At 31.4% G+C, this 24,899-nt stretch overlaps 1 protein-coding gene across 1 annotated transcript in view; it reads left to right on the top strand.

The window, feature by feature from the left end:
- LOC105362864 (maternal protein pumilio-like) overlaps positions 1 to 24,899 on the top strand; it is a 47,354-nt gene that overhangs the window by 18,918 nt on the left and 3,537 nt on the right. Inside the window, exons 2-5 of the mRNA XM_011500390.1 lie at positions 13,339 to 13,468; positions 20,909 to 21,020; positions 23,212 to 23,311; positions 23,420 to 23,547. Coding sequence (XP_011498692.1) covers positions 13,339 to 13,468; positions 20,909 to 21,020; positions 23,212 to 23,311; positions 23,420 to 23,547 — 470 coding nt within the window. The remainder of the gene's footprint in view (positions 1 to 13,338; positions 13,469 to 20,908; positions 21,021 to 23,211; positions 23,312 to 23,419; positions 23,548 to 24,899) is intronic.

Raw genomic sequence — 24,899 nt, 5'->3', positions numbered from 1 at the left:
CATACAAAATCTTATCTATTTCGCCATTTTCTTCCGGTATTGTCCATCTAATGGATTTAAGAATGAAATTATTATACCTTTTCGAGTGTGTTTTGGCACTAGTACTTGTAAATTTCACGTACACTATTACCTATCATTTTATTACTATTCCTCGTAATTTATCCAATCTTTTCGAGTTTTATCTTTTATTGTGTGTTTTGGCACTAGTACTTGTAAATTTCACGTACACTATTACCTATCATTTTATTACTATTCCTCGTAATTTATCCAATCTTTTCGAGTTTTATCTTTTTTTTTTTTTTTTTTTTTTTTTTTTTTTTTTTTTACAACGGTATTTCATTCTCATTTAATGGTGAAGAAATATTACTTTTATTTTATGTATATATCTGTATCCAGAGTGATATTGATATAATTCGCATTATAATAATAAATAATGGCATACGCGCCATTAATTTTATTAATTTTAAATGATTATATTTCTTTTGCAAATAAATATTTTTCAAATGGAGTGTTTGAATTGCTATAATCCGTCATATATGATTTGAAAAAAAAAGAAGCGAAAACGTAATTTAAGATGGAAAAATTAAAGTAAATATAACGTATTTAATGTAAAATTTGTACGATGGACGTCTTTTCAATTTGGCTATTGATAATATGTAAAATTTTGAGATATTTTAACGAACCCTAAAATGAAAAGTAAATAAAACATTTGCCACCATTTACCTAAAAAGTATTGCAATTTATATCAAACGAAAAGGAAAATTGCCCATCCCGTGTAATGAATATTAATATTTTATTTTCAACCAATTTACCAATAATGAGGCAAACTGTATTAAAGCATTTAATATACACTTTTAACGTTAACTTCCGGTAATAAATATCTATTGAATTAGTGGAACAAATGACATCAAACGCTCGGTTGAGATCACTGCGTAAACAAAGGCATAATTTTCTCTTTCTCTTTCGGTATATTTGAGAGCGACGGGTTCCAATCGCGCAAATAGCTCTATGTACTTCACAATGGCTTCGTACCTGTTCAATGACAATCATTGTAAATAAACATAGCCGCATAATATCGACAATCGTGGTAGTTCACGGAACTGCATTTTGGAATGGAATTCTCAATGCTTAATTCTCGTTAGTTATCGAACACGACAAAGGTCATTCAAAGACAAAAAATAACGTCCACAGTATTTTTAGATCCATAAGCCAAGATGATTAAATAAGATTGTATTTCCATTAATCGTTGCTTTGATTTTGTACTCGAATCATATTGGCTGTATTATTATTTTATGCTTATTTAGCAGTAATTAGTTGTAGTCTCGTGTATTCAAATATTGAAATTTTTGATCCCCGTTGACGCAGAATTATTCTTATCTCTGCTAAAGTGTGCCTAACAAAAATGAGCAAATATCATCAAATCTTTTAATGCTAAATACACGATATGTCGTAACATAAAGTCACAAGTGCATCGAAAGGATACACGAATCATGAAAATTTTCTCCCATTATACCGACCGACGTGCAAACACATAACCAATAAGACTAAAATGCCCCTCGTTCCTCTTCATTGGCAGTCGCTGTGCAAATGATATTTCTTCGCGAATATCTTTATCCTCTGTTCCATAACTTTATGCTCTATGACGTACACGCCCTGTGACGGTGGCGCCATCGTCATTTCGACGTAAGTCAAACGCAAAGGTACCGAACAAAACAGCATGCAAGAGACCGCGTGGATTTCGATTATGTGGTCACGCGCAATATCGCCACGGACAAATATCCATCTACCTTACATATTGTTAAGCCAATGGATCGATGGGCCAATATAATGGGTTGGACATTTCCAATGATTGATAGTCGTTTATAATAATAATTGCGTCGAGTACGGAGCAGCATTTTTGAAAATAATTGCAAACATGGTGTTTTCTTTTTTCTTTTTTTTTTTTTACACGGACCTTGGAGTTTTGAGAAAGGTTTGAAAAATTCACGCATTCATAAGGATGAATAGAACATTTGCTGTTGGTTAATACGAGCGTTTAATGATCACACTCAGTCTTCTTATAATTCTCGCTGTTACATTATAGTATTAGAAGAAAATTCTCAAGACCCCCTCGAGTAGTGTATCATTTTAAGTTATATAACATTCCTTTTTCTTAATGCAATGAGAGAAGAAAATAACGATGGAATTTACATTTTTACAGTATGGAAGATAAATGTTTGCATTCTTATAATCCTTATTGCGACAGACTTTGAGAATTCCCACGTGAGAGTCGCAGCTTGATCGAGCTTTACACGTCTCTATTCCTTATTTATACGAAGGAACTTTAAAAGCAACGGATAGCGATTAATCTTTAATTGTCACTGCACTCGAATGCGCAACAATTCATACTCCTCTCGATCGAAAACAATTTTACAAATCGTCACTTTCGAAAGGTGATAATTCTTTTCCTACAATTGCATTCGACTTAATAAATATCGCACGTGAGGTCGTAACTTCGATAGAAAAATTGAAGAAACAATGTAATGTGTAGGTTCGTCGGCCCGGGTCGAAGTCGATGCTCGTCGTCTCATTCCAATTATTAACACTTGGAAATAGCTCAAAATTAACAATGGGAATGTGTCCTCGCTACGGCTTCCTCGTAAATACACTCGGATGAGGATCGTAGCACGGAGTCGTCGTAGCTGCGCGGCTCGCATACAGCAGCAGCAGCAGCAGCAGCAGCACCGAGAGCTCGAGGAGAGTGGGAGACGGTCGCGAGGACAGTGGCCGTGACCCGAGAGAGAGTCTCCGACGTGCAGCAGGTAGCCAGCACCCGGAGCTGGTGGGGTCGCTGGCCCCGCCGTCACCTCGACTAACGAGAAACTGCTCGACTACGCCCTTAAACACCCAAGAGCAGTCGTCGGTCTTTTTCCCTCCGAATCGAGTCGCTTTTCTTTGTTCTGCATATTTCGGCGAATTGGCAATTTCTTTAATCTAAGGGCCCCGAACTCGACTGGCCGAGCATCCGCAGTTACCGTCCATTTTCAACGTCATCTTCCAAATCAACAATGGGACGAGCGTTTTAATCCTTGTTTATCGACAGTTTATCGAGGTTTTTTTTCCTTTCTTTCTTTCTTTCTTTCTTTCTTTCTTTCTTTCTTTCTTTCTTCATCTTTGTGACAAATCCTGATGCAACAACAGATCGTATTATTAGCTGATATATCGCGTTTTTGTAATCCGTTGGGATTAGGTAGGATTGCCTATCCGAATGAATTAACATAAAGAGATGATTGTACCTAACGGCTAGATTTAAAATTCAAGTAAAAGTATTTATTATTTCTGCTGATTTACGCACAGTCCCGACTAATTATTAAATAATTATACTATTAATTAGCATAAATACAAGAGAAGTTTATCGAATGAAATATAATTGTCGTATTTACATCCTTTGAAAAACAATTTTTGCTTGTACAAAACTACATGTACATACTAATGGGAGATGGGTATTGTAAGCGCTTATGTTCTTATAAAACTGTCACTCTTAAATTTCATTTAAAATTTCAACTTTCACGAAAAAAGTAAACATAAAACTTACAAATTCCTATGGGTCGACATTCAAGAAGTTCAAACAGGCATTTGGACAGTCAAGCGCACTCTGAAATAGATACAGCAAAGTCAAATTCGCCGAGGCGGCAATCTTGTCAAATATTAATAATCGTACGAAACGAAGTTCAAGTCGGTTGCAACAATTTTCGTGACTATAATCCAAAAAGCCTATCATTTGTAATGTAGCTTTCCGGCTGCTCATATTGTTTCCGCTCAGTTATTATTTGCCAACAAGGAACGCCTTTTTTGCTGAAATCCTCGTCTTTTTCCTGACCGTCATTTCGCACAAGATTCAACGTTCGTAGCATTGGCCTCCCCCTACCCCAATCGCGCACGCGTCGCACCTAAATCCCTTTCATTTTCTACTCCCCTTTCTCGTAGAGCGCTCCCTTCTCTCACCCACATGCGCCCACGGGGGGTAAGGAATAAGAGGGAGTGGGGGAGGGTCGCCGAGGGTAAAAGCTACGATCACCCTTTTCGTATATTTGACTCTGGTGCGGTCGATAACACCCGCTGGCCGTTATCGAGCCTACAGCACTGGCCGAGCCGCACATGCTTCTTACCTTGACGAACGCGAGGTTGAGCTCTATGAGTGAATTTCGTGTAAGCGAGGAGTATGGAAGGAGGGAGGAGTAAATTTCTTATTTCCGCAATACGGACCATAGGATTTTATGTCAATATCATTTTTCAATAAACGTTTCATCGGTTTTTTTAATAAATGATAATTCAACGATTAAAAAGTATGCCGTTATATTTTTACTTATCAACTACATATTATTTCCATTGGAATATATGACTGTAAATATTTTTTAATACTTTTTAATCGTACGAGATAACATTGCAAAAGTCTGAAGTTCTACGTATCTATCGGCTGAATATGATTTTTAAAGTCGCGATATGCAACGATATGCAAGTACAAGCATTATTAGAGTATTTAAGTAATTTTTCTGTATTTCGTGCCTCTTGTGAAAATAAAGAAATAAAAAATGAAAAATAGTACAATATGAAATGTACGAGCTAAAGGGTATAAAGGCCGCCTAATACTCATTTGCTTTGCTTATGGAAAGAATAATGATAAAGCGAGTTGAAATGTTAGCGTCAGTGTCGTTCAACCCAAACACCTGTACGTAATTTTACAGGCTTAAACGAGATACTAAAAGCATATATTTTCAAATGCACTTATCCTCGTGGATATATGCACTCTTTTGTAAGTATACAATGATGCATCGCATTACGCTTGCATCTGATTAGAGTCGCGTGCATCCGGAGATTCCCTGCAATTGTGTGTCTACCACTCTATATGTCTATAACCATTATGCATTATCGTTGCTTTACTTATTATCTTTCTTGTGTTTTCTTCTTTCATCGATACTTTTTTTTTCCTTTTTTCCTTCCTTTTTTCCTTCCTTACTTCCTTACTTCCTTCCTTACTTCCTTCCTTCCTTCATTCCTTCATTCCTTCCTTCCTTCCTTCCTTCCTTCCTTCCTCACTTCCTTCCTGATTTTGCATTAATTATATTCATAATGGTCTTTCCATATTCAATTATTGATTATGTGCGTTAAAAATTTAAATTGCAAAATTTAAACACAACCTTTCCCCATTTCTAAATGTTGAGTGTATGTTGGTGACTGACTACACGTCGCATTTAATGTATCTGAAATTCATAAAGAGTTCAAGCTTGGGTGAATTAATAAAATTCCACACTGAAACTGCTCAAGGTTAAGGGAAATTTGAAAAAAGAAGTGCGATAGTTGAGCATTAGTACCTTTAAAGAATAAAAGAATAAGAAGGAAAGAAAACATTTGAATTAAAATATTATTAACTTATGGTATATTATTATTTTTATAAACCCAAAAGAAAAGCGTACAATATATTTTTAATAAGAACTAGTAAATAAATTAATTATAAGCTAAATATTTAATTTCAATTTAATGCATATTAAACATTTCAATACAAAATAAAATGTTTGGTTTTCTTTAAAGTCGTTTAAGTTAATATTAGTATTCAGTCTTTAGTTAATTGCCTTATTTGTCAGTATTAATCAATGCTCGACCGCGAGTATGATATCTCTGTCAATGTACTTAGTTTTTTTTTTCTCGAAACTTTGTGATTCATATATGGAACATATTACTTGATATCAAAAGTAGATTAATTAAATTTTTATCGTATTCAGTTCGAGGAAATATTGTTAGAATTGATGTGTGTTATTTTTAAACTAAATTATTCTAATGTTACTTTATTATATAATGTATTAGTTTTTGTTATAAATGACACAATTCAGTAGATTTCCGATACAATCTACAATAATTTTATTAAAAGAATAAAATTTACTCATTATAGATTACATCATTTTTAGTCTAATATTAGTTTAACGTGTGGGCTCTTAAAATTTTATACTAACTTCAATATCGAGTTGATAATTTAAAATTAATTCCCTTCTTCCACTATAATGTATAATATACGACTCAATTGAATATCATTAGCTTTAATCCGGTCGCTCGAAATAGTTTTGAAATCGTCACTAATCTGTTGCCATGATTTTCAATTTACCCCTCACTACAATTTCTAACCCACTGGTAGAATTAACAAACTATTTATTATCATCGCGATAATGGAGATTTGCAGCACCGTATAATTATTAGAATGTTCACGAGGGGCTTATATATATATATATATATATATATATATATATATATAATTTATAAATAATTTATATATCTACGAGTTGAGTAAACGTACACGTATATTCATGTCGTGCAATTGCGTACGACGATTGGATCGTAAAGCCAGAAAAAGAGAAGCTAATCCAGTGCTGTCGGAGGATGTACACACGCTCACTACACACTTGGCCCTGATACTATACATAAGTAACATCGCTCGTTTACTGTTTCCCCTTCTTCTTTTACACACTCCTACGCGCCTACGCACAAGCAAACAAACAAAATCTTTGCAGCGCGCGTATGTTATAGGAAACTTTTTATTTCTTTAAAACGCCTTTTTAAACGTTGTGCCATACTCTTGAACGCACTTGGGTTTTCTTATCCGTTTTGTTTTATTTCTTCAGTACTTCTTACCCACCGCGAGTTCAGGAAAATATGGAAAAAGTGTGGTTACTGTTCTTTATGCTTTTAGGAACACCAGCCAGGGCATTTGTTATAGCGGAGCGACATTTTTTTTAAGTCTTACATTTCTTCTCGTTTATCAAGCATCATTTAAGTATTTTTTTCCGCGTACAAAAGATATATGATATTGATAATATATTTTCCTTTGGAAACCCTATAATGTATATATATATATATATATGTCTAACCTAACCTATCTTATATCGAGTAAATTTTTTTTGGAATATTATTCAGTTTTTGATAGTTTCAAATAATGAAATATAAAATTTTTAATATAAAAATATAAATCTGTGAATGTAAAAAAATTCGAGATATTAATGCACATACGTATATTAATACTTTCTTTCTTTTTTTCTTTATCTTTTTTTATAAAAAATGAATTGTAAAAGAAGTCCGGATACAATTATACCAGGAATTTAAAAATAAGTCCATTGTCATGTGACCATTATATTGACAATTTAAATGATTGCTTTATAAAACTATAATAAGAGAGAAGTGTGTATATTTTATAATTAATTTTATATTCGATATTTTACTACATCTTGACACATACGAAGTCTATCAATTCTTTAAATGCTATTGTTAAACTATATTAAAAACTACCTTTGTTATATGACAAAATAAAAGCTTGAAATTTATTTATTATAAAGTATTTATTTCAATTCTATGATATTTCTCATTTTATCATTCTATTTATGAGATTTTAATCTAATAAAATTTTACGAATGATTCAGTCTCTTTACAAAAAAGACACAATAATTTTTAATTTTTTCTTTTACATTACTATTTCTATGTATGTGTATATAAATTCAGATTTAAAAAGGTCTATAATGTCTTACATATTAAATATTGTTTTATTTGTCGTATTGTTTGTTGTTACATTACCATAATTGGTAATTCTAAATAAGTTTCTTAATCATTTTATTTGTAATTACTATAAATCATAAATATTTTCATCCGTACAATTAGAAAAATATTAATACACTTACGAAGTTAATAAGATTTATAACCAACGGGGTTAATCATTTACAATTGTATTTTTTATTGTCTTTATTACTTAACTCAATTACATAAAACATTAATGAATGGCTTACTATAAATTCGTTATTCATATCTCACTTGCTTCGTAATATTTTACCGTTTGCAGTGATTAGACATTTATTTATAAAAGTAATTATTCTATATACTTCCATACATAAGTTTTTTTTAAATATTTTTTAATCACTAAACGAAATATTTTATCGCGTTTAACATGATTTTCAGATTCATATTGGGTAAAAATGGAAATGGTTTTCTTGAAAATGAAAAAATTTTTAAATTACAGTTGGATAGTGTGAAGGAAAATGTCGAGTATGTTATTAAATAAATAATGATCGAAGCATATATGCTTGATAACATATTTTCCAAATAAGAAAATCAATGTATTAGATAGAGAAAAGAAATTAATTTTCAATTAGTAAGAAAATGATTTTACCATTGCGATATTTAGAAAGTGACGTCGCTTTATCGTCACTATCCATCCAATATTGAAAAATACTTTGAAACTTTATCTCACAATGAAAAAAATGCGATGGTTAATGTAAACTATTTGGCGTCACATAATGTTAACAATAATTTGTATTACTTAATATAGAAATATTGCCTCGGCGAAATTGGTTCACTGACTTGTCACGTTCGCATTTTGTATGCAAAAATGAAAAAAGTCAATGTAAATAATAGGCCGTAGGTAGTATCTCTGTCATCCCATTTATCGTAAATTAAAAATAAAATAACAACGTTACAAACTATGACTTTGTGGACATACCGGCAAAACGTCGAATTCTGATATCGTGACGTTAATCCCAAGGAAATCGCGTTCACCCACGTATATATGTACAGCTGTAGTTACTCAAGGTGCTTTTAGCCATCAATGATGACTGCCAGATTCGCGCTTGCGGTAGCGGCACGAGAGTAAAAATCAACTACGCCTGTGACAGAAGACGGAAAAGTTGAGCGAGTAACATGCGAACGAGTGAACGTCCATGACCCGCGTTGCAAAAGAGAACACGAGTCGCCGTCGCCGGCAGCTGCGCCTCCACGGAAACATACTTACCAATACAGACTTGCGCGCGCACAAACATGCGCATGGCGAGAGAATGAGAGGGAACGAGGGAGAAAGAGATAAAAGTTAAGGGAAAGCGGGGGTGACGACGCATCTCTCCTGACTCCCTTGGTGATGCGCCGAAGGGAAAGCGCGCATATCGACGTCGGGCGTCGTCCTCATAGTGTAGCCGACAAAATGGGAGCACGCGACGTCGATAAGGGCAGAGAACGTGTTTGTAATTTTCGAAGTCAGCCGGTCCCGGCCTTACCACGGGCAGCTTGAGGAAAGCTGCATAACGCATGCGCGTCCGTCTTTGACGTATCAATTAGCTTCAAAATGCGGTAGTGGACACTCGCCGCCATGATGATTTTACTGATTTCTTTCAGCGTATTAACGTATACTCTATTGCGATGGCTTTTCTGCATCTTCGATATTTTCATAAGTGGCACGCTTCGCGATTTGTTCAGATATTACGATCAAATTTATCGATTCGAAGCTACGCTATTTAGTTAAATATTTAGCATTTTAGCATTAAAATGGCAGCAATGAAATGTATTCGACACTCGTTAAATGCCGACTTACTTACCAATGGCATTTATATGAATCGATTTTGGCGTTGCTGGAATAAATTCATAATTGATCAAAACCATTTATGTCCTAATGCTTGGAGAGGAATCGACGTATTTGTTGCCACGCTGACACATCATTTGCACATCTTTTCATCGACATGCTCACATTCTTTCTAATTGGCTTGCAAACAATGAGGAAGCGTTTCGCTACTTTGCATCACGATTGCACACTCATTGCCAAATTAACTGTTGTTACGTGTAATTTTACACGACATAAAATACAGACGATTAAATAATTTACAGTGAAATGTAATTAAAATTTTTTCTGCATTTAGTATTACATTTCTCTCTTTAATGGCTTATAAGATTCAACATAAAAATGATGAATTTGATAAGGTTAATATAATGTTTACAGTATACACATTATCATTTGCTAATCTAAAAATATAATTTATTATCTACGAATTTAAATTTTTTTTTTTTTCCATTAACTATTTGAGAATGTCATTATTGGAATTCTTAGAAAATACCTAATTCGAAAAGTTTCTGAAACGCTATTCATTATACATAGTGGAGATTAAATGAATATTATGAAACAATGAAAATTAAAAAATGTATTGTACTGTAAATATGGATACCCATTTATGGGTTGTTGAATTTATATTTATTATAAGTTATATATCTTTTAGCGCAATCCTTACTTTATTTATAACTAAGTAATCGGGCGTATTTGTTTTTGCTCTGCTTTATTAGTTATTTTTAATCGAATGTGACTGCTATTGACTTTTAAGTAAGTTTCTATTTATGGAATAAATTATTAAAAGGGGCATACATTTATACGACCTCAAAATGACTAGTTTTCAAAACATTAATTTATGCTTCTGCAGATAGCCGTCAAAATTGCTTTATCCTTTATTTTATATCTTTTGCTCAGTTCACACTTTAAATAAAATCAAAAGTTTATAATTACTGATTAAAATAATGAATTTTTACTTTGCTCTTATCGCTTTGTCAAACAATCGTAAGTTTTTTAATGAACATAAACATCATAACGCTATGCAGTTAACACCGTTATTTTATTTAAACATTAAAATAAAATGCTCCCCCCCTCCCCACCCAATCCTCAATTCCATCGCTCGCATAAATTATTATATAAAACATTCGTTCGTGGCAGGATGGCGTTACTTATTTATGCATAAATACAAATGTTAAAAAGTCAAGCATAGTTAATCGATAATTAGAGGAGAGAAAGTTTTAAAGCTCACCATTATGATCAAACTATTATGATCAAATTATTAACAAACTGTCATTACTAATCAATCATCTCTTTCTAATTAATTCTCAAATTTTGTTTTTTTTTCTTCAAATTTTCGTACGAAGCTCGTTCGCATTTTAATGATATGCACTCCCGATAGTCGTAAGGTGTCAAAGATCGAAGAAAGTTTTCTGCACAAGTCGTTCTAAACGGTTTCGAGCTTTTCTGAGATCAGGTGCTCAGACCCAATGGCATTACCTGCCGTATTCTGCGAGCGTTGAGTCGTCATGATTCTTGTGTCTCGAGCTCAAACTCCCCGTCTAGGATTCGCCACGTTGACCTCGAACTCCCAAGGTCATTCCTTGAAGAAATCCCGTGAGTGAGTGTGCGCTTATGATTTAAAATCGGCTCCCCGCTGCGAGGGGAACTCCGCCGGCCTCGTGTGGGCCAACGACCGAGTACTACTATTTCATCGCCGTCTTTCCAGAAATTTCGAATTCTAATTTACCGCGAAAAATCGGAATAATTATCTCAATTAGTCCGTGTCAGACTATTGTCGCGTGTATTTTCTGACTGTATTTGTGTAGTAAAAATTTATATAGAGTCTATATTATTTTTTCTAATTTTCTTATAAAAACTTTTTTAACACACGGGCAATTAAAATACTCTATGGAATTTTCAAGTCTGTTGTATTAGTTTTTGTATAAAATTCTGACTAATTAAATTGCAACTTTATAATGGTTAAACTTAGAGATTTAATTATAAAATGGTCATTTTTCTTGTTCATAACAGAAGGCTCGTCATTTGAACATAGTATATGTAAAAAGTATTTATTTATTTTTTTTTAATAGAATAATAGTTTTAATCAATATTTTAATATAAAATTTTCAATCTTCCGTGAAATTTCATAAAATTATTTTAAATACCTTATATCGATAATTTATATATTTTACTAGATACTATGTTTCTAGTGTACTTTATGTATCGTGTAAGAACTTTATTATAATGCATATAATAAATTTATAGATTTAATAAAATAAGAGGAACAGAAATTTAATATGTAGTTTTTAAACTACGTTCAATGAAACGTGATTATATGCTGACAGTTTATCAACATTATTGCATTTACCGGAATGCGGTGAGACTAATGATTTTGATTTTAAGAATTTGTATGTTACACGACGGTTTTAAGTATTATCGTTTTATAATATTATTTAATAAAATTAAATAAATGTTTCTTTCGTTATAACATAATGCATTCCATACATGAGATAACAAGAACAATTAAAACATTACTTATTTACGCAAAGGTTTCAATAAATTTTTCATGAAATTTTAAAAAAAGTCTTAAAGATTTATAAATTTAAAAAATTAATATATACATCTTGTCTAACAAATTAAAAAATAAAGTAAAAAATGAATAGCAATTAAACTGTATGTTTACTTTTCAATAATAAATTTCATGAAAGAAAGGAAATATTTCTTATACATAAATAATATTCCGTTCATCTTATTATAAAAAAAAATAATAACAAGAAAATTATTACAATCGTTTTATTTAAGATTAATAAGAATTAGTTAAATCTTAAATATTTCTCTCTATCAATATTACTGTAGTTGATTTTTTTTTATTTTTTTTTTTTTTTATATTATTTAGCTCATTTAAACGGAAATAACAAGCGCACAATTAAAATAGTAAATGTTTTACATTATTATGTTTAAGAAGTTGTCGGCAGTCAACACTTAATTTTCAGTTAATTATATATCAGAGAAAGATGTTCACGCAATGCCCTCTCTAACTATTTGTAAATAGTACATATTTTGTTATTCGAAAATACGATAATAATCATAAGAATTAAAAATAAAAAATATTGTTTTAAATGTAATATTCGTGGTACAATTGTACATTCTTTTATTCAATAATGTCTTCATTAAATTTTATACTTTAAGAGAAATAACGAAACAAACATTTACGAGACACTGATAAGCGCAAAAAACTTATAATACACAATATCCTTTTACTCTGGCTTTATTCAATTTATTAATTCGTTAATCTATATTTCATATTGAAAAATTGAATAAAAATGGCCTTCCTAAGGTTTTACAAAATTTGACATAACAAAGTTAATCGCTAATTAGATAAGAAATTAGAGATAAATAAATTTCCCATTGATGTATAAAATTTTCAGCGCTATAATATCGAGTAAATGTTTGCTCTTTTGTGCATAGAATTTTTTTTGTCCGATTAATATGAATTTCTTCAATGTAAATAATTAATATTAAAAATACATGGTGGATTACGCTCTGTTCGCTAAATTAATTTCATTCTGCGACTTTTAATTAGAAAGGAGAGTACGGTACCAGAGCAGAGCATGAATAAATTGTCATTTACATATGTAGTACGCTATTTTTTACCTTTTCCATGTATTATGCGCATATATGTATGCGGATTAGAATGGGAAGAGAATTAAGTAATAAAGACAATGTAGAGAAAACGCACGAGAGACAAAGGAGCGTCTAAAAATGACACACACCCGAGGACAATAATCTCGTGCGAATTAATGGGGAAGCGACCACACGTACTTGACCAACACTTTTCAACTAACCTATGCGCTTGCGACTTGTCTTGTTTTCATCGCAACTCCCACCTATGCGCAATAATCTTTGCAAGCGTCTATTGACCTCGTGGACTTAAACGACCCCTTTTACCCATTGTTTTTCAGATCGCTCCCTCGGCAAAAAAATTATGGGGCGTCGACGAGGGCGGCTCCAAGGACGAAGGAGGTGTAAAGGGCGGTGGGATACTTCACCTCGGTGACCAGATGTGGCGAGACTCGACCTGGAGCACCTCTGGTACGTATTATTCTTTTACTCTCTATTTAACACGCCGCCTATTGTCCTTGTCCGACTTTAGTGCAGTGTGCCTCTGCGGTTTATAGTGCAGTCCGTTTTCGATACTTGCGCGCCTTCGCTTACGCAGTCGATTACAGCCTCAAGTTCTTAATGCTACAATGTTTCTTGAAAAGTAAATTGTCCGATTAATAATATTGCCTTTTGAAGAGTATGATATTGCACATCGTATTCTGTAAACAATAATCAACATAACAAAAATACTTTATTTTTTACAATTTAAACGTCGAGCAAGACGTAATATTTTTTAATGTATAAGAAGTTTACTTTTTTCATCAAATTTTTTAGAAAACTTGTCATAAAATATCATACAAATTATTTTATCTAACCGCAAAACTCCAAGTTTCCTACAACTTACGAGTTTCGTATTGATTAAAAAAAAAACAAACTACGTCATAATATATGTGATTAGTTTTTATTTTATTCTGGAAATTAAAATGTTCTTTATCTTTTGTTATATAATTTTTTTTTTGTTTTTTTTTTTTTGTTTTTTTTTGCAAATAAAACTTATTTTGCACGCAAAAGATTTTCTTAGAACAATAAATATTATTGTTAATGTTTATAAGTATAATATCTTTATTGTTTAAAATGAATTTTAAACGAGCAAGATGTATATAAATAATGAGCAGGCGGCAAATCATAAAAACATCGTGGAACATAATGCTGCTTAAATTTAATGAACATACAAGGCGAATATTTAAACAGTTTTATTAGAAGATTTTGCTTTATATAAATTGCTGTTGTAAAAACAAATATACAACTTTTTTGAAAAAATTAATTTGCCATATGTTTAAAATATTCTTATTATGCAGAAGTTCATTTATAAAAGAGTGCTAAAATGTCGAAAGCCCAAGTGATTTTTAATCGTAATGTTAGTTGTATAAAAATTTATTTTCTGCAAGCGAATGAGAATAATAATCGAATAAAGATTGGCCTAATTAATATTTACAAATATTCTAAAGCTTACAATTTTTCCTATTTAAGTGTAGTGTAGTATACTCTTAGGGATGAGTATATACCGTACTTATTTAGTTCCTATATAATAAACAAACTAAATTTTTATTATATATGTATATATATATATATATATATATATGTCTAGCCCAATCGCTCAGAAAAATATTGCCATTCGTAGTATTCTCGTGAAATGAGAATCATTGGTTCATTACCTACTTGAAGCCTCAACGTTTCTGCCGTCACTATAAATTGAGTGCGCGGCTGGTAATGTCTCGGACAGTTTATCGCCCCCCGCATTGTCAATTGATAAATCTCTCATCAACTGGTAACCTCAACTCGCTGTCTTTCCGATGAATTTCATCACTACAATTCCTAAATCACGGTTTTCACTGTAAAATGAATTGCCTAAATGAGCTTGAGTATGTTATTCAGTACTTTTTCTTTATCAATTCTTCATTAAGTAATAACAAATTCATCGATTGCCTATTTTATATCGTAATGTATAGTTAAATAAAGGAAGTACTTATATATATATATGTTCCAAAAGTATTGTCCATATTTTTAATATAGATTTATTTTGTATTATATCGAGATAATTTCTAGAACCGTATCACAATTGAAAAAGTATAACGTATGAGTAGACTAGTAAGTATAGTATGTCAGTTAATGTTAGTAAATTGAATAATACTCATCTTATAATCTTATATATTGGTAACTTAGTCGATTGTCGAAGCATACTTGTAATTAAAAATTCCTAATAAACTTAATCTATAAGGAATGTAGGATTTATTGAAATTTTACGTACATACGGTATTAAGTATTTATATCAAAATCGATAAAGTATTCACTGTATTTGGAATTTTCAATTGAATATACTTAAAAAATAAAAAAAAATTGCTCATTAGATTGAATTTTGATTTTAGAATCTGAAACCTTTCAAATCTAGTTTGCAAACATTATGTTCAATAATCCAACGATCCATAGGGGAATCTTAATTCGCGGAAAGATAATCAAAAAGCCAGTGGTTTTTCCTTCTCCGTGTATAATCAAAATGCACATTATTTTCGCGCGCGCGCGCACACACACGTCTACAGGAATATTCTCGACCAGCGATACGGTGCCCTTATCTACGATTCTACGGATCAATCGAGCCAATCCTTTAACTTTCATCGGATCTCCCTTCTATTTGCCAATCTCACCTAGCGGGAAAGGCGTATCGATAAAGTCGAAGTCGCGAGGAAAACCTTTAAGAACTGAAAAATCTTTCGAAAAAGCCTTAGGCTAATCTTCACGGTCTAAAGATGCTTATGCCTGCGCTCCTACGTCTTACTTTCTTGCCTTGTCGTCCTTTTCCCCTTGGCGCTGGCTCATCGTTACCGTAACAGCGGCGAAGATATCGAGAGCGAAAAGGACGACCTCCTGTGGATGAGCAGGATATCCCCTGGTTTGCTGCGGTTCTGGTCGACGATGTAGACTAGGATGATGGGAGTCGACGAGGCCTTACGGCATTAGTACCTTATGCATAAACTCTTTGTGTGTTTGTTAGAGGAGAGGGAGTAATAATGAGAGAGAGAGAGAGAGAGAGAGAGAGAGTGAGAGAAAGAAAGAAAAGACAGAAAACAGAGTACCTGCATGATCGCGTCTTTCCGTGTGTGTGCTCATGTGTACTTGTTTGCGCGCGTGTGCTTACTAAAGGGAATACGTGATTGCCCAGTTGTGCGTACTTGCATGTGTACGATAGATCTGTGTGTCGGTTATATGGCGATGGCTGCATCGCGGCTGTTGCCATGGCGACAGACGCTTGGCGGCGGTGGGGGTGGGGGCAACGTCCCACCGTCGCCCAGGCGCGTACCTACGCTGCTCGTCAACCCCGGAGCAAGTGATCGGTCGCGGGAGGAGTTGTGAAGGGGGGGCGGAAAGAGAAAGAGAGAAATTCGTCCCGGCATATCCGTCGCCACCCCGTCGCCGACGCCCGGCACCCACACCTACGCTCTAGCCTTTTTCACTCCTTCTGATCTCTCTGTCCGCTTCACTCATCTACTGCTCTCTCTTATTCTAATTATTGTTTTAGCTTTTCCGTTTCTCTCAATGATTGTCTGTTTAGTCCTTCTGCCTGGGACTTCGAACCGATACTTCTGCATTTGCAGCTGCTACTCCTCTTTTACCATTGTCGTTGCACTCTCTCTTTCTCTCTCTCTCTCTCTCTCTCTCTCTCTCGCGCGCGCGCGCTACTTGTCTCTCCCTTTCGCTAAAACTCATAAATCTCGTAGAGCTTATTTTGCTACACACTTGAACGAAAAGGTAAACATATTACCTATATTACGTTTAAAGCCTATACTCGTGTTAGTTAACAAATTTTTTTTTTTTTTTTTTTTTTTTTTTATAAACTATAAATCTTCAAAATTTTTCCTTAACGTTTCGTCATGCAAAATTAAATATTAGAATCGTTATATACATTCCAAGTAGGGTAACATTTTGTTTAAAGTATTAACGAGTATGATCACAAATAAAATATAATATATAGTTATGTATTAATTTCGAAATGAAAATGTTGTTATTATTACTTGTAAGCTATTAGGAAAAGATTAGTGTTAAATTTATAATAACGTATTTGATTATAAAATACGAAATTTAGAGAGACTAAAAATTAGTATTTGCTAGTACCATATTTATTCGTATGGACCATTTTACTAAGAACGGAAGTTCATTGTAGTGTAAATTCAATTTAATTAAACATTACAGGTTGATTATTAGTTAATGTAGAGGTAGGGGAAAATTCAATATCAGAGTTTCAATTATTACACTATTGACTGTAGTTTTTATTCTTTATGACTTTAATTCTATTATATAATAAAATATTTTTATACCTTAAATAGCATTTATAATCTATTGTTTGAATGTAAAATTATAATTATGAATTTATTAGAATTCATATTGACGGTACAAATAATTGATTTTACCTATTGTACAGATGGACAGCATTATTCTTACGTTGTTATTAGCATTATTATTCATTAGACAGCATTATTATTCGTTGTTTTTAATTGTTGAATGAACATGACACAATCATCAGTGAACTTGTGTCTAAGAAACATATAAATGATGATAAAAGTAATATAGAATGTATTTCACTCAAATTCGATGTTTACTTAATAGCGGAATAACTGTATATTACAATATTATTTAAAAAGTCATAGAAGAAATAAAAGTGCTAATTATGTAAGAAAATATTGTTTACGTAATAGTGAAAATATAACAACATTTCAAAACTAGAACAAAATATTAGTTTAATATCGTTAGACTCAATTTCGTCTGCATTTGACTAATGCCAATGAACGAATTAATTAATTTATTCGCTCTTACCTATTCATAGACAATGAATATACGCTTATAACTATTTATGCAAATTTGTGACATAATTTCTGCATTCTTTCATTATTTCTTTATTATACTTCATACGCCTGATACCCTAAGTATTTTAAATAAATGAATCATGAAGTATCAAGGTACAAGTATTTCGTCACATTGAAGTTTACATTACTTAATAGTTAATGAATATGCTCAAATATAAAAAATCTTTTTTTCTTTAATTTTTAGTTAGGCATGCATATTCAGATGTATATATTTATACAATTATAATTGGTCGACGGTCAAAGGTATTTTGATTTACTAAGCTTACATTTCGTCGCGATTTATCCGTTTAGTAGGCACTTTTGAATTGCTTAGTTATTCATTAAACAGAAATTTATGTTAATTATGTTCGTTTTACATTTTATGGTTAAATCCGTATTTATAATTAAATAGTAAATAGCATTAAAAAGAAACTCGTATTAAAAATATTTTAGAAATCAAAAATTACTATAGTACCGTTAGGACAATTGCCACTGTAGCAAAGCTTTGAAATATGTTTATTGAAATATGTTCTTTAGAAAAGAGACAATAAATTACTATAAATATTTAGGTATTATTAGGTAATCAAATAGACTTGTTAATATTAGATTATAAAAAAAAAAGTAGGGTAATTATTAGCTGACGATTCAACTATCGACTATTTTCAAAGTGGGAGAATCGATATGAAATTCATAATTATTATTCGAAATACAATTAATTACAATTGTAATGTGTTTCTGTGAATCTTCAGGTAATAATACAAACACGAGAAAATTGATGAAAACTTTGAAAAGTTTTGAAATGAACGAGTTGATTTTGATTAAAAAATACATAATTTGATAAAATGTTATTTTAATATGAAAAATTATTTGAAATTATTTTTTTATGTAATGACCAAGCGTGATTATTCGAGGTACTATGGTTAATAAATTAAAAATTCGAATGAGCAGGTCGAGTAGAACTTTTATATATTATGGCTGATATGAAAATTTTTTTTCAAAATCATAATTCGTGAAACTCTTTCATAGCACAATTTTATATTTGCAATAAGATTTGTTCAAATTTTCTTTTATACTTCGTTATATTTAATATTGAATTTTTCAAGTTATTAGGTGAAATTCTAAAAAATTTTATATAAAATTATAATTTATAGTATTTAATTAAATAGTATTTAGTTAAGTCCAATATGTAAATGGATTGAAGTATTAATTGATATGTATTTTTTAATCTCTATCGTATAAGTTTTTATAGTTTTTTGTAAATATTATTTACATGCTGTGAGATGGTATCAAAATTTTATTTACTTATGAAGAATTTACATTACAAAGAAGTTATAGTAAAGTCCATTTAAAAGTTGTGAAGGCCTTGAATGTTTTCTATATTTATATATTTTCGTAAGAATAGGCAAGAAATACCCAATTTAAAAAATCTTGATTTTTCAGTATCTAAGTAAAAATTATAATTAATAATAATTAATTTATTTAGTATAGATAAATATTTAAAAAAAAAAAAAATGATGTTCCGACTATGGCTATCCAAGTAATGCAATAAATTCATTAATTCCATTAATGTGAGTTATGTAACTGACTACGTTTTGACTCGTTATTTGTTAATAGACAAAAATATATAAATATATAACCGCTTTTAATAGATTCGTTATTAAAAAAATATAATTCAACGTATTGAGGTAAATTTTTATTTTTATTTTATTATTAGAAAAGTGTTTTTTATTTGAAATATTCAAATTTACTTTATTGACCTATGAAAGTGAATCTGAAATAGTATGCAAATTAATTGTAATTGAATAAATAGTTTTTTTTTTTTTAAGAAGCTAATATAAATATTTACGTGTATATCTAGTAATGAAAAAATAACGGAACACAATTGTTTCTAATTGCAGTATTGCAACTTTATAAAATAATTGTATCGATTCATTAGTAGTTTTAATAAATTTTCTCCATATTAGCTTTTTTCTTTGACAATTATATTTGAAGAAAATTTGGTAAAGGAATATTTTTACACGTAGTTTGATATAAATTTGAGGAAAGTAAATTTTTAAATCGCTTTTCCAATGTCATTTGATATTCCGCATACGAAAGTGGGAATTAAATAATTGAAATTTAACCGAACGATTTACGTTAATTTAATATAACAGGCAATTCATCAAGAACTCGGCTTTTACTCGCTTTCGGTTTACACTCTCCTCGTTCTTTCTCTTGCAAAACTGCGGCTTCCTCGCTTACGTCGTAATTTTCAGTTCAGCAGTATACGGTCTGACGTCCGATAACAACTATAGACTGCACCTGTCACCTGTTGTAGAGAGATATTATGCATAGAAATCTATAAACTCGATGTTCAACTCTATTTTGTCGTTGTCAGTCTTCTTTTCTCTATGTTTCAATCGCAAATATAAGATACAAATAGAAATTTATAATTGCATCGATCTCTGCAAATATCTCGGTTTTTTCCATGAGTCTGACTTTTTTTTTAATTCTTAATGAACGATATATGTCCGCATTTATTCGAAGAAAACATTCAACGTATAATGGTGTACGTTTCTTTGTTCCGGTTTTAAATTGTCGATTTTTCTTCAGGATTATAACTGTATCGCTATGAAAATAATATTTTAACTATTTTAACAGATTACTATGCGCCTTTAGCCGTGTAAAGTGAAATCGGTCGTCGATTAATATTATTTAATGCTTTACTTTAAATAAAATAAATGTTTTCAGTATGTTTATATGAAAAGTCACTGTATAGTAATGCTTATATAATGTATTAAAGAGCCTTGTAGGATTTTTCGAAGGATTTTTATATAAGTACGTAGCATTAGATATTACCCATTAAATTATGTATAAATTTAAATTTAAATAATTATTAAATGATTATATTCTACATTCTGGCCTATGAGAGAACGGAATGTAATAGCTTGCTAATTTTTAATTATCAAAGTGAAAAAGTGAAAGTTGCTCTTCTAATTTCATCGAAGAATTGTGAGATATATTAATTATATTAATATCATTCATATTATTGCAGATCATGCAGTTTCACAACCAATATCAATGGGGACTGGAAGGCGGGTCGGTGTCGGTAGTGGATTTCATCATCAAACATCAGAAGTTGGAGCCGTCCTCAGTCCCAGAAGCAGGTTGGTTTTACATATTTTACTATCTTTTTTCAGTGTGAGAAGCCCTGAAAAATTCTTTGTTTTTTTTTTTTTTTTTTTTTTTTTTTTTTTTTTTTTTTTTTTTTTTTTATTATGATTATGCAAATAAATAAACATCGTATGATATTAAATTAATTTCTGTCACTTTCATGTTTCTCTGTAAAAATTGACGTGCAATATTTAATTTGCATGTGTAAACTGAATCATCAGATGTTTCTAATAATTTATAATAATGTAATTATGAATACCAAGACTAAATTTTCATCATCCACATATAATTCTTTTGGCGTTTAACAAATACTTTTTATCTTTTCAACGATCATAAAATATTTTTTTCTTATATACATACGCTCGCACAACAATAACACATTATGATAAACAATTGTATGTGATGCAAAAAGTAAACTTACACTTGAAAATCTAAATAAAAAAATTTCTATATATGGGATAAAGTATTTCATTTTAAAAGAATTTATAGCAAATAGAATTTGATAATGAAAAATTATATATTCAATCAAATGAAAACATTTTTTTTTTAATTTATTTTTTTATATAAAGAGATAAATAAGTCTTATCCAATATTAGCAAATTTTATAAAGGTTTTTATCTCATATAGAATATTTATAGGCTTTTTATTATTGTTGTTTAAACTGTTGATGATAGTTTAAAATTCAAAGTAATGTTCGTTTATTCATGTATTTGTAATTACAATTTTTATTGTTTCATTTATGATAAAATTAAATGTTTCCGTATAAAAATGTATTTAAATTTAATAGTTATAAATGAAATTATCAGTATTAATCCCAATTAAATCAATAAATAAATAAAGGTATATATATAAATACGTGCATATTTTAAAATGCTCTTTATCTAAAATTTATATATCGATTCTACTTATTTTATTTAAAAATAAAAACTTTTAATACTCGGAATGGTATTCAGAGAAAAATTGCATTAAAAATTAAAAAGAAAAACAAGTTTTACAAGTTGGAAAATCACTATATATTTTAAGATTTAATAAGTTCGTTACGAACAGCACCAGTAATTCTATAAAAAGAAAAGAAAATTATTTTTAATCCCAGTTTATCGTTATGTCTCTGTTGTATAAATTTTGTTTTAATTTTTTTGTATCCGCAAGACAAAGCAGTGAAACATTTTAAATTATTCGTTTATTATTTGTTCGTCTTTCATATACAACATCGTACCATAACAATATTTATTAAAAAAAAATTTAATTAATTTCTATGGATTAATTAGTCGCATGTAATATATGTTTTTTAATTAAGTCAAATTATATCATTACAACAAAATTATTAGTTATAGTATTAATTTTAGAAATGTATGTTTTAGGGAGATTTTTTAGTTTTAAAATTGTACTGTTAGTAAAATTGGTTAATTAATATTCAAGAAATTGTAATTTTTATATTTATTGTAATTGCAATTTAAATAACATTATCGTACTATTTTTGGAAATTTTCTTTCGAAATTATTATAAATGTCTAATTAATAAACTATTTATGAGCTACTAAAATGTTATGGATATGTATAGGTAATTTACTAAAGATTCAAAGAAATTGAATATGCATTTATAAAGACATTATCGCAATACTTAAAAAATACTTCATTAACTGTATAATATATAAATTTTAAATCAAAATGTACATCGTTGTAGAAGATAATAGAACTGACCAATAGCTATTGAATATTCTGAATTTTTAATTGTCTATTCATTGAGTTTGTCTAGATCAACGATTTATTCATAGTTTCTTTATCACTGTTAATTATTTGCATAAAATTTGTATAACTTACTTTTTTTTTCTTTTTTTATGAAATTTCTTTTACACAGTATTAGAATCATCAATGTAATTGAAAATTGTATATACAACAATTATAATTTAGTTGATGGTAATTTTTTAAAACTCAAAATATTGAATATTTGGGAGAGTAAATTTTTAAACTGAATCTTATAAAACTTTTTAAAAATCTTTTAAAACCCGATGTCTGAAAAATATAAAAGAACTTTACATTTATGTATATCAGAAATGTTTTGCACTCTATTTAAAATTGTTAAATATAATGAAGTATCATTTTATGTACCGAAAATAAGTGTAGATATTATTGTTTTCTGAATATTTTTGATCAATGTTTATTAATGTATGATGAATATCCCCAGTGAAACCGGAGGACTCGGAGTTAAAATGGTTGAATATGTTCTGGGGTCGAGTCCTACGACGCCTAAGGAGTTGGAGCCGCGAATGGTGTCTCTTAGATTGGTAAGTTAATACAATTTCACAATGATACTCTCTCTCAGTGTAACTAAATAATAAGCTAACACGCGACTCCTAGAAATCCAGTTAATATATTGTCATTGTTTTTTGCAGAATGACACAGACAAGAAGGATAAGGATAAAGGGACAGCAAGCCCCTTCGATAGCTCAAAGGACGACACTGGTCCCCAAGGAAATGGATTGTCATCTCAAAATGGTCTCGACGATGACAAAGGATTCAAGTGAGTATATTAACGCCCGAATAAAATGTCAAGCGCGAGCCAAACGAAGAGTTATAAACTACGATAGATAGATCTATCAAGGACATACATTATTTCAAAATTATTATTCCTGTTGGCTATGGGTTTCTAAAACCTTCAGCGTTACTTGAGTCATCGATGACATAAATACATTATTTCAAATTTGAATAATCGTAGCTGGCGAATTTCATAAAACTCGATCGTCCCTCTCACTTCTCATCGTACGCTAACATGCTCATACATAAATTTTTATGTACCAACGAATCGAAACCATAGCTTATGTTTTCTTTATTTTAAAAAACGCATTACCCAGCGATCCTTTAATTCTAGATTGTTTATGCGATATTTAGCAGAACATCAGCTTTCCAGACTGAATTATTAATGGGCGCGCGCGTACGTGCGAGGATATTTCATTCACGGAATCCATTATTATATTTTCAATGATATTCGTTCCGACAGATAATTACAATGTAATATCATATAAGTATTATTGCCATTAAAAAGTAAAAGTAAACACAAAAAAATTAATAAAATATACAAATATAAAACCAAAGTGTAAACAAAATTTTGTCCTTGAAAAAGACGAGCATCTCTTTTGGGACGAAACAATCTTTTCCATAAAGTTTTGCTGTGTGTTTGTGTGTGTGCGTGTGTGCGAGCGTGCTTGCGCGCGTGTGCACGAGTGTGCAAGAGTGACGCTACTCGTGCTTCTCGAAGAACATATCGGTCAGAAAAATTATTACATTACGACCGAGGGCAACGAGGAATCGAGGAAGGGCCGCCCCGCCGAGGATATTTTCTCCAAGGGAAAATAAGGTTTTGTCAGTTTGTGCTCGGTACGGGGAAAGGCCCAATGACGCCCGGCTCCTTGATATTCGACTCTCGCGCGAGCGGTCGGTCGGTCGGTCGGTCGGTCGGTCGGTCGGTCGGTTGTTTGGTTGGTTGGTTGGTTGGTCGATCGGTCGGTCGAAGACGCCAAGAGAGCGCGATGCGAAAGAGATTTACAAACAAGAGCGAGAGAGTTTGGGCCGAGCTACCGCCGAGGTACGCTGCGTAAAAACAAGACGGTGGCTGTCAAGGGCGCGCGTGTACACACACGCACGACACGCGGCCAATGACAGGGCAGAGAAGCCGACACGGGAGAGTGGATTATTTCGCACGACGAGCGAGCGGCCGCTACTCTGTCCTCTGTCTGCTGTTCATTGCTTCTTTATCAAGGAGTTGGTTGGTGGCCTGGTGGCCACCTCGGCACGGGCTTAGAGTCGACATCTGTCGTCGGATGCCGGCAGTGATGAGATCTGCCGTACCTGCCGTCGGCTAAACGGGGTTGAGCG

The sequence above is a fragment of the Ceratosolen solmsi genome, unplaced genomic scaffold (assembly GCF_000503995.2).
Source record: "Ceratosolen solmsi marchali unplaced genomic scaffold, CerSol_1.0 scaffold56, whole genome shotgun sequence".
NCBI lineage: Eukaryota > Metazoa > Arthropoda > Insecta > Hymenoptera > Agaonidae > Ceratosolen > Ceratosolen solmsi.
Note: the sequence above shows the minus strand (reverse complement) of the source record. Positions and strands in the feature narration are given on the sequence as shown.